Below are 10793 nucleotides of genomic sequence, written 5' to 3'. Positions count from 1 at the left end.
TTTTTTATTTTAGGTAACTATTAATTTTTGTAAAATTAGTGTCTTGATGGACAAGTTGTCTTGGTGCCCATGTTTTACAACTCTATAAATATGTATTTGGTGTATGTGAGAGTGTGGGCTTTTGAAAAGAGTGCAAGAGTGACTTTTGAACAGATTGTGAGAGTGGGTTTTGAAGAGAGAAATGTAGCGTCCCAAAACTCCTAATAAGGTTTAGTACCTTAATTAGCATGTCAGGAGTGCATGAGTGAAATTTATGGTAATTATATTATTATATAATTTAATATGCCATATTATGGGTGGTAAATGTGTTTAAAGATCCGCTTTTGAGAAAAATGAGTATTTTCGTAATTTTGACCCGTTAACGATATAATTGTAAATATTATGTGCTAAGTGCATTGAGACCATATTAATATGTAAATATATATGATTTTCGGCATGAGTGGATCATTTCGAGCGGTTTTAGCGAAAAAGTCACAACAGAGGAAAATACTCAACTCAGGTTGAGCCTAGGGGATTTTGGGAATTTTCGTATTTTGAGAATACGAGAAAAATAAAATAACTGGAAAGGGTATTTTTGTTTAAATGATATTAGTTGATAAATTGGAGATTAGTGGTATAATTAGAGGTTAAGTGGGAATTATAGGCAAATGACAAAAGTGCCCTTGTTGGTCGTTAAAGGGGCTAATTAGTGAGAGGGGGAAAATGGTCTTTTGACAATGAAATTAGAGAAAAGAAACCAAAGTCTGATACTTTTCCTCACCTTCACGTTCTTTTCTTATTTCCTCTTCTAATCTTTTTTTCAAACCCATTCAAACACCAAACTTTGAGGCTATGTTCAAGATCACCAATTTTGAGAATCTTAAGGAAAGGATTCAAGCTGCTAGGAAGAGGAGTTGGCGGAAACAAAGGGTCACCACTAACCTAAGAATTTCGCAAATTCAAAGAGATAAATACTTCCCTTCTTTCTTCTTCATGGAGTTTTGAGGTTTTGGGCTTGATTTTGAAAATTAATGCTTCTAGGGTGTTTAGATGTATGTGTTGATGATAGAAATGTGTAGAGAAAATGTTCTTTGGCTCTAATTAAGATTGAAACTAAGAAATTTGAGTTGAATTTGGTCTGATTTCGAAATTGGGGGAATATATGGGTTTTAGAACCCTAAAGTACCAATTGTTGTTATAATTTGTGCTGGGATTTGTACCCTTAAAACTTATTTCTGTATGAATGATTACTATTAATTAAATAAAGTTAATATTTTGCAGTCATATTTATATTTAATTTTACATGCCATTTATCATGAAAATCCAATATTATTGATGTGGTATTGAATTAAGTATATGTATAATAATATATACACAAGAGGTTTTGATTCAAGATAATTATATAAATATTGTCTCTAATCACTAATTAAAGTGGGAGCTTCATTTAATAAAGATTATGAGTACGGTTTATCTTCTGTTGAAGACATAACAGTTTATCAAGACTATTAAGTATAGCGACACAAAAAGATAGAGGTATCGAATATAATATAGATTGTATTGGACTGGACACAATGAAAGAAAGAACTTTTGATAATCTCAGTTAAAATATTGAAGTTCAACATTCATCAATCGATGGTCGTTTGAGACTTTACCTCATTCTTGAATTGAGTAATGAACTCCTATTTTTGCTCTTATGACTTTTGACTTATTAAGTAAGGTTCAACATTCCTACGACCGAATTCCTGATATCTTAGAGTCATAGAAATTCAAGTGGCTAGGAACATACTTCAAAGATATGAAATCAGCTCCTTACTTAAATGAAAGCAGATAAGTTTTTTATTTTAATATTGACTTGAGGCTTGAACATAGAGCGTTCAATTTCTATTGAACATAAATTTCCTTCTATAAATAAATTTATAGAATAATGTTCATTAGAGGATCAATAGAACTAATTGATAAAGACATAATTAGAGAGGTTAACGAATATTAAGACTTAGCTTTAATTATGAACAACTAGCAGATGGTCATAACTCATGCAATGACTAAATCAATAGACGATTTATAGTTATAGATTCTAATAATATAAGATGTAGTTTTGAGAGTTCAACTATGAATTTCTAGTGGAATACTTCATAGTTAATAAATTAATTGATGGAACTAAGAGGTAGTGAAATTAATTAAATTATTGGAGCTTAGAACTACGGGTCCATACTATCCCTGTACTAGCTCGATAACACAGAGGTAGAATTTTGGTATTAAAAGGAAAAAATTAAAAATAATAAAGTATTATTTTGATTCTCACAAATTAATATTATTTGTGAAATAATACTTAAAATATTATTTAATGGCAAACAAATTATATTAATAATTTTGTAAAAAAATTAATTTAATCATATTTAATTTTGTCGTATAGTTGCATACTACATAAAATAATATGATAAATGTCTAACAAATATCATTTTATATTGATTAATTATCATAGGATCCATAGCCCTACAGTTGGCACCGAACACAGTCCAAATGGATTGTGCTCCACACATAGGCCCAATGAGATTAGGAATAGGTCTTATTTCTATTGTTATATTAATAGAATATAACATCAAGAAAAAAGAAGAAACTAACAGATGCATTTCACGTTATTGTGAGAAGAACACTCTCTTATGAGTTGATATTCAAAAGTGTGCTCTTGTATATCCTACCAAATAGCATAGACATCCATCTATTTCCTTCTCTTTGTGCGAGCCATAGTATGGAGGATGGTGGGTTAGGAGGCTAAGATGTTATTGATCTACACATGCTTTACATCTAGAAAATATATTTGTAATTTTCATTTTATTCATATTCATGACGCATGAGAAATATCTCATTCTAGTTATGGTTCATAGAGTGATTAATTCTTATGCTTTAATAATTGTTAGTATCGCATTGAAATATTATCCCATGCTTCTGCTGACTGTCAATCACATGATCAAAAACCAACAATTAGTATCAGAGTCATGGTTGAGATCATGTATCATGAATTTGATCTGTGTTTATTTTGAATGTATGAACACGTAGAGCACATGCTTTATGAGTGAACTTAAATGTTGTTCTTATTTCTTATATATTTTGAATATATTTTATGGATGTAATGAATGAGATTGATCATTAACTATATGGTTCTTTTTGTTTTTTGATTTGTTCTTAGTCTTTGAATTAGATTCATTGTATACCAATATTGTTTTGTTGGAATTTTTTTTTTCATGATTATTGTAATCAGTATTAAAAAAAATTGAATTGATCAATCTTGTTCAATACCATGCGTGAGACATAGCTAATTGTTTAATTGATATGATCAATTATTCAAATTTTTAGTTCTTCCCGTGATGCACTTTTGTGTGCAACTAATAAAAAAATAAATAAAAATTGGTCATTAATTCATCCATGCGCAGGTGCACTTTTTGTGCATATAAAGTATATTCTTTTTTGTTTGTTTTATCTTAATTAATTAATAAGATTAGTTATTTAATTTAAAATTTAAATATATATATGTATATTAATATTTTATGTTAAGATATGTATAAGAATAATTGGGTTGTTAGTTGAACGAGAATTTTTTTTTGGTTTGAGAAACAAAAAGAAATATTCTCTTCCTACAAAATAGGTAAGTTGGTGATGGTTACCAAAATTTGAATTTGATTTATTTAATTATTTTATTAATTAATTATTTTCAAAATTTGAAAATTAACTATATTAATTAAAGGGCTTTTTTTAATAATACATATATATAAAAGTTTTAGTGTATTTATACGGTATCTAAAAAATATATTCATTTATATATAACTGTAAGTGTTTTGTGCAAAAATACTATTTGCAACCAATCTCTCTACCATTCAGCAAAAAAAAAAAAATAGTCTCTCTCTTTCTTCTCTTCTAGCGATAGCAAACCGGAAAGAATACCGATTGCTGGGTCGCTAGGTCGGAAGGAATTCCCGTCATTGTTGGTGGCTGGGTAGCTGGGTTCCCGTCATTATAGGTGGCTGGGCTGCTGGGTTCCATTGTTGGTCTGGTTTGGGTATTGATTTTTGGGTTAACATCAGATATTTGATTTGGCATTGTTTTGGGTTTTCTTATTCTGGTTTTCCCAATTTCACGTAAGATCTTATTACTTTTGCTGCTCTGTTTTTTGTTGTTTGGTGTTTCAAAGGTTGCTCTGAATATTGAATAAGATGGTTATCGGTTGCTCTGTTTTTTTTTTTTATATTTTATTGATTGATTTAGTTGAATCTGAATGGGATGTTGTAAATTCTTAGGTTGCTGCAAACAAGTGATTGGAAGTGAGTAGGATAATAGAGCTATTGTCAATTTCATGAAATGAGGTAAAACTGAATTTCTGGGTTGCTGGTTATGTTGCTGAGTAGTTTCTTTAAGTTAAATGAAGGTTGCTGACAAGCTTGCTTAAGATATTCTCTATTTTTTTTTTATATTTTCTTGATTGATTTGGTTGAATCTGAATGGGTTGCTGTAAATATTTAGGTTGCTGCAAACAAGTGATTGGCAGTGAGTAGGATAATAGAGCTTTTGTCAATTTCATGAAATGAGGTAAAACTGAATTTCTGGGTTGCTGATTATGTTGCTGAGTAGTTTCTTTAAGTTAAATGAAGGTTGCTGACAAGCTTGCTTAAGATATTCTCTATTTTTTTTTTATATTTTCTTGATTGATTTGGTTGAATCTGAATGGGTTGCTGTAAATATTTAGGTTGCTGCAAACAAGTGATTAGCAGTGAGTAGGATAATAGAGCTTTTGTCAATATCATGAAATGAGGTAAAACTGAATTTCTGGGTTGCTGATTATGTTGCTGAGTAGTTTCTTCAAGTTAAATGAAGGTTGCTGACAAGCTTGCTTAAGATATTTTATATATATATTTTTTATATATTATTGATTGATTTGGTTGAATCTGAATGGGTTGCTGTAAATTCTTAGGTTGCTGCAAACAAGAGATTGACAGTGAGTAGGATAATAGAGCTTTTGTCAATTTCATGAAATGAGGTAAAACTGAATTTCTGGGTTGCTGATTATGTTGCTGAGTAGTTTCTTTAAGTTAAATGAAGGTTGATGACAAGCTTGCTTAAGATATTCTATATTTTTTTTTTATATTTTATTGATTGATTTGGTTGAATCTAAATGGGTTGCTGTAAATATTTAGGTTGCTGCAAACAAGCGATTGGAAGTGAGTAGGATAATAGAGCTATTGTCAATTTCATGAAATGAGGTAAAACTGAATTTCTGGGTTGCTGATTATGTTGCTGAGTAGTTTCTTTAAGTTAAATGAAGGTTGCTGACAAGCTTGCTTAAGATATTCTATATTTTTTTTTATATTTTCTTGATTGATTTGGTTGAATCTGAATGGGTTGCTGTAAATATTTAGGTTGCTGCAAACAAGTGATTGGCAGTGAGTAGGATAATAGAGCTTTTGTCAATTTCATGAAATGAGGTAAAACTGAATTTCTAGGTTGCTGATTATGTTGCTGAGTAGTTTCTTTAAGTTAAATGAAGGTTGCTGACAAACTTGCTTAAGATATTCTCTATTTTTTTTTATATTTTCTTGATTGATTTGGTTGAATCTGAATGAGTTGCTGTAAATATTTAGGTTGCTGCAAACAAGTGATTAGCAGTGAGTAGGATAATAGAGCTTTTGTCAATATCATGAAATGAGGTAAAACTGAATTTCTGGGTTGCTGATTATGTTGCTGAGTAGTTTCTTCAAGTTAAATGAAGGTTGCTGACAAGCTTGCTTAAGATATTTTATATATATATTTTTTTATATTTTATTGATTGATTTGGTTGAATCTGAATGGGTTGCTGTAAATTCTTAGGTTGCTGTAAACAAGAGATTGGCAGTGAGTAGGATAATAGAGCTTTTGTCAATTTCATGAAATGAGGTAAAACTGAATTTCTGGGTTGCTGATTATGTTGCTGAGTAGTTTCTTTAAGTTAAATGAAGGTTGCTGACAAGCTTGCTTAAGATATTCTCTATTTTTTTTATATTTTCTTGATTGATTTGGTTGAATCTGAATGGGTTGCTGTAAATATTTAGGTTGCTGCAAACAAGTGATTGGCAGTGAGTAGGATAATAGAGCTTTTGTCAATTTCATGAAATGAGGTCAAACTGAATTTCTGGGTTGCTGATTATGTTGCTGAGTAGTTTCTTTAAGTTAAATGAAGGTTGCTGACAAGCTTGCTTAAGATATTCTATATTATTTTTTTATATTTTATTGATTGATTTGGTTGAATCTGAATGGGTTGCTGTAAATATTTAGGTTGCTGCAAACAAGCGATTGGAAGTGAGTAGGATAATAGAGCTATTGTCAATTTCATGAAATGAGGTAAAACTGAATTTCTGGGTTGCTGATTATGTTGCTGAGTAGTTTCTTTAAGTTAAATGAAGGTTGCTGACAAGCTTGCTTAAGATATTCTATATTTTTTTTTATATTTTATTGATTGATTTTGTTGAATCTGAATGGGTTGCTGTAAATTCTTAGGTTGCTGCAAACAAGAGATTGGAAGTGAGTAGGATAATAGAGCTATTGTCAATTTCATGAAATGAGGTAAAATTGAATTTCTGGGTTGCTGATTATGTTGCTGAGTAGTTTCTTTAAGTTAAATTAAGGTTGCTGACAAGCTTGCTTAAGATATTCTATATATTTTTTTATATTTTATTGATTGATTTGGTTGAATCTGAATGGGTTGTTGTAAATTCTTAGGTTGATGTAAAAATATTCATAAAAGAGGATTTAAAGAGGATTGCTGATCATTTTGAAGAAGGTGTGAGAACAAGCAATTGTCAATATATTTGGATTTAAAGTGGATTGATTGAAAGGAGGTAAATATTTATTTTTACTTTGGTTAGAACAATTGGTAGCTTAATTGGGTGTTTAAAAGGTTGCTATAAATATTGTACATGTTTATTATTGTTTACTTATGTTACTAATAATGATTTGAAGAGTTTACGTAAGAGTTTGTTTATTTGCTTAAGGGGTTATAGAGGTTGCTGAATAGGTCTCTAATTTGTTGTTTAATGTGTTAATAAAGTTGATGAAGATGTTGCTTAATGGGTGCTTAAGGGTTTATCATCAAGGTAGATTGTAAGTTGTTTAATAAGTTGCTTATATGTTATTTACAAGGTATATCTTGCTTGCAGGAAATGGATAGCATTGCAGTTTTACTCCAACACAATGGGCAATGGGATCAAAACAAAAACTATATCAACTTTGATGTTTGTGGAATAGTAATTAGAAATGACTTCAACTACAACAACTTGATTGGTATGATTTGCAATGAATTGAAGCTGCAACTTAATTCTACACTTTTGACAATACAGTATCAAGTTAAAGATGGATACCCTCCTTTAAAAATAGTTGATGACTCACAATTGAAGTTCTACATAGAGTTGAAGAAAAAGGAAACAAATTTCACAAAATACCCTTTGTGTCTCACAATTGAATTCAACTCAATGCAGCAATCTTTTTTCTCAACTAGGAGTACAACAACACATAATCAACCATGCAATGAAGTTGCACAAACAGAAGAAGCAGCATCAAATTCAGATGATGAACCAGTTGATTATTTGGGTGATAAAGAGGTTGCAGACTTTATTGATTATGCAGAGCTGGTGTCCAATCAGATTATAGAAATGATAGATGAAAGAAACATAAATAATGAAGAAGAAGTGATTGACATCGACGATGATTTAGTCATCACCAACAACCGTCACCAAGAGATTGCTTTGTCTCAAATATATAAGGACAAAGAAACATTGAAGACTGTTTTGAGCCATTATGCGATAAATAATCATTTCCAGTATTGTGTACAAAAGTCATGCAAAAAGGAATATCTAGTTGCTTGCCTTGATAAAAATTGCAAGTGGATGTTACGAGCATCAAGGAATGAAAATACAAATCAGTTCATAATTAGAAAGTTTAGCCACATTCACACTTGTGCTTTGGAGATAAGATTAAAAGACCAACGTCAAGCAACCTCAACAATCATTGCAGATATGATCAAACACAAGTTCACAAACATCAAAACAAAGTACACAGCTGCTGATATAGTGAGGGACTTGAAACATGATCATGAAGTGCAAGTCAAATACAGCAAAGCTCGGAGATCTAGAGAAAAAGCTATTGAAAAAGTTAGAGGAAAAGCAGTTGAATCTTATGCAGAATTGCCTAGTTATCTGTATATGTTGCATCACACAAATCCAGGATCCTATATTGAACTAAAATCAGATGAAGATGGGATGTTTTTATATGCTTTTGTAGCATTGAATGCTTCAATGAAAGGCTGGCCCCATTGCATACCTGTCGTAATAGTTGATGGGACTTTCTTAAAATCAACATATGGAGGGACATTATTGGTTTCAGCAACTCAAGATGCTGAAGGTAAAATCTTCCCCCTAGCATTCTGTGTAGTTGATTAAGAGAATGATGATTCTTGGGAGTGGTTCTTTGACAAGTTTAGGAAAGCTTATGGTGTAAGAGAAGGCATGAGCATCGTTTCTGACCGACATGAAAGTATTATAAAAGCGATCAACACAGTGTACCCAGAAGTACCACACGGGGCTTGCACCTTCCATGTAGAGTCCAAGAACTTTACTTAGCTAGTTAGATAGTAGTATTATAGTATTTATAGTATTATCTTTATGACTGTGGATTTTTGGTTCAGACCAGGATTTATTTGGACACTCATAGTAGTAATTGTAGATTTTCTAAGTTTAACCTATAGTTTAAGAATATTAATTTTAACCAAAGGTTTGATTAATATGGCTGATATGGAGGATAATATTTATAATACTATAAGGTTTAGATAAGAACTAATAGGATTTTAAGCACATGTTATGTATGGGTGATTAAGGATTAAGTATTTTGAGGATTAAATTTAATAAGGGTAAAGTTTGAATGCTCTAAGGTCAGTCAGCAGCTTTGAATACGTTTGAGGGCTTAGTCAACATTGTTTACTCAATTTGAATTAAGCTAAAAAGGTGTAATTTCATGTTTAAATAATCATCGAATGCCGATATATCGCAGCTATGGGGGGCGATATATCGCAGCACGTAGATACGGAAAACACGAAACGATGCACATTTGCCTCAGGCATAATGGTCCAGGCGATATATCGCCTGTAGGGGGCGATATATCGCTTCCTTCAGCCTATTTTGAAAGCTTTTGAATTTGTTTTCCATTCAGCCATTCAACCTTTTGATAAGTCCAGCACCTTTTTGAACGAGTCTTCAGCCTCTGCTGAACAATTAAGCAACCATTGAAACTGTTAATCAACCCATAATATGCATTAACAACATATAAAACTAATAACACAAACAACAACCACTTAAGCAACCCTTGAAAGAATACAACAACCCTACCTAGCAACCCTTTCTAGCAACAAATAAAGCAACCCTATAAACTTTGAATCAACCCTATAAACAATACGTAAATAAGTATCTCTCAGTCGCATTACAGTCAGTTTAACAACTCCTCTATCTCCATTCACCATTTGCTTTCAGTGTCTTATTATACTAGACTATGAGACTATATATCAATAACACTATATATATATTTATATGTGTATTATCAAAGCCAATCGCAATATATAAAATGAAATTAAGGCATGATTAAGAAACCTTCAAAAGACCTAACCACCTCATAATACTAATCAACAATATAAAAAACAACATATTTAACAATCCTATAAAATCCTAATAAATTCATAGACAACATTTAAACAATATAAGCACAAATCAATTAATTTGGAAAGCATTGAAAATATATAGCAACTTAGAAACCAACCAATAAACAACCAACCTAAGCAACCTAATAATACCTACTTAAAAGTAAATGCAGAATAGTAAAACATAGGAAACTCAAGAATAATTGCTAAAGTGAAAGGAATTGAAAAAATACCTTAGGAGCAGATTCACAAGGTTCTTCAATAATTAATTGGCTTTTTTTTTTTATCTTTTTGCTTTCCTAGCATCATGTTTGGAATTATAGAGGCTTCTCTTCACTCTTGCTTCACTAACAGAAGCAACTGCAGATTTCATATTTGATTTAGAATTTGGAATATTTGTTTGAGATGCAGACGAAAACCGTGTATGAACCATGACTCGTTAAAAACTGTAGCAATCTGAGAAAAACAGATACATTTACCAAAAATGGATTAAAATACATCAAAATATGAAAATATTAAGTCTATCCAACATTGAGCACAAGTTAATATGGAACTCAAAATATGTAATGTTAGTTGCATTTATTTTCTTTTCTAATTTTCTCCAATATATTGATATAACATTTGTTAAGTCACAAGATGAAAATGAAGCAAATAAATGCTAAAAGATCATGAATTGAAGGTGAAAAATCATCAAGCCTAGTTTCCCTTTCTAAAAAACTTAAGATTGTGTACTCTAATTTGAAAGTCATTTATTTTGTAGATTTCTAAAGAGTTAGAAACAGCTGGAGGAAGTGAGAGTGTTCCATGCCAAACAAAGGAGGATGTTGAAGGATTTGCTGGAGCCTCATTAGTGAATATTGAAGATCAGAAGGCAATTCATAAGGAGCTAGATCCAGTGGATGCTTTAAAAGAGGAGAATAAAGTTGAGGACACTTGTTCTACCAGAGTAGTGGAAGTTGATGTTGAAAATAATGTTACAACCACTGAAAGAGGTATAGAAGTAGCATTAACAAGTGAAGTAGATAAACAACAAGAAATGCAGAAAGACGAACCAGGAGAAAAGCTTGAAAATTTGCTACATGAGATGCCTAAAGAAAGTGAGACACGA

General features: G+C 31.2%; 1 protein-coding gene across 1 annotated transcript; it reads left to right on the top strand.

The window, feature by feature from the left end:
* The first annotated feature begins 6401 nt into the window (after nt 1–6401).
* On the top strand, nt 6402–8438 carry LOC133822494 (uncharacterized). Its single transcript, XM_062254847.1, has 4 exons — nt 6402–6407; nt 6502–6525; nt 6724–6786; nt 7161–8438. Exons 1-4 carry the CDS (start codon nt 6402–6404, stop codon nt 8436–8438), a joined length of 1371 nt encoding a protein of 456 aa, XP_062110831.1.
* The last annotated feature ends 2355 nt before the right edge of the window (nt 8439–10793 follow it).

Source organism: Humulus lupulus, chromosome 1 (genome assembly GCF_963169125.1).
Source record: "Humulus lupulus chromosome 1, drHumLupu1.1, whole genome shotgun sequence".
NCBI classification, from domain to species: Eukaryota; Viridiplantae; Streptophyta; class Magnoliopsida; order Rosales; family Cannabaceae; genus Humulus; species Humulus lupulus.
The sequence above is the reverse complement of the archived record's forward strand: the minus strand, read 5'-3'. Positions and strand labels throughout refer to the sequence as shown.

Excerpts from the sequence above, each read along its gene's own strand:
- LOC133822494 (XM_062254847.1), top strand. Across the intron at positions 6,526-6,723 it reads CTGCAAACAAGAGATTGGAA|GTTGATGTAAAAATATTCAT; the intron begins GTGAGTAGGATA and ends GTAAATTCTTAG. Across the intron at positions 6,787-7,160 it reads CTGATCATTTTGAAGAAGGT|GAAATGGATAGCATTGCAGT; the intron begins GTGAGAACAAGC and ends TCTTGCTTGCAG.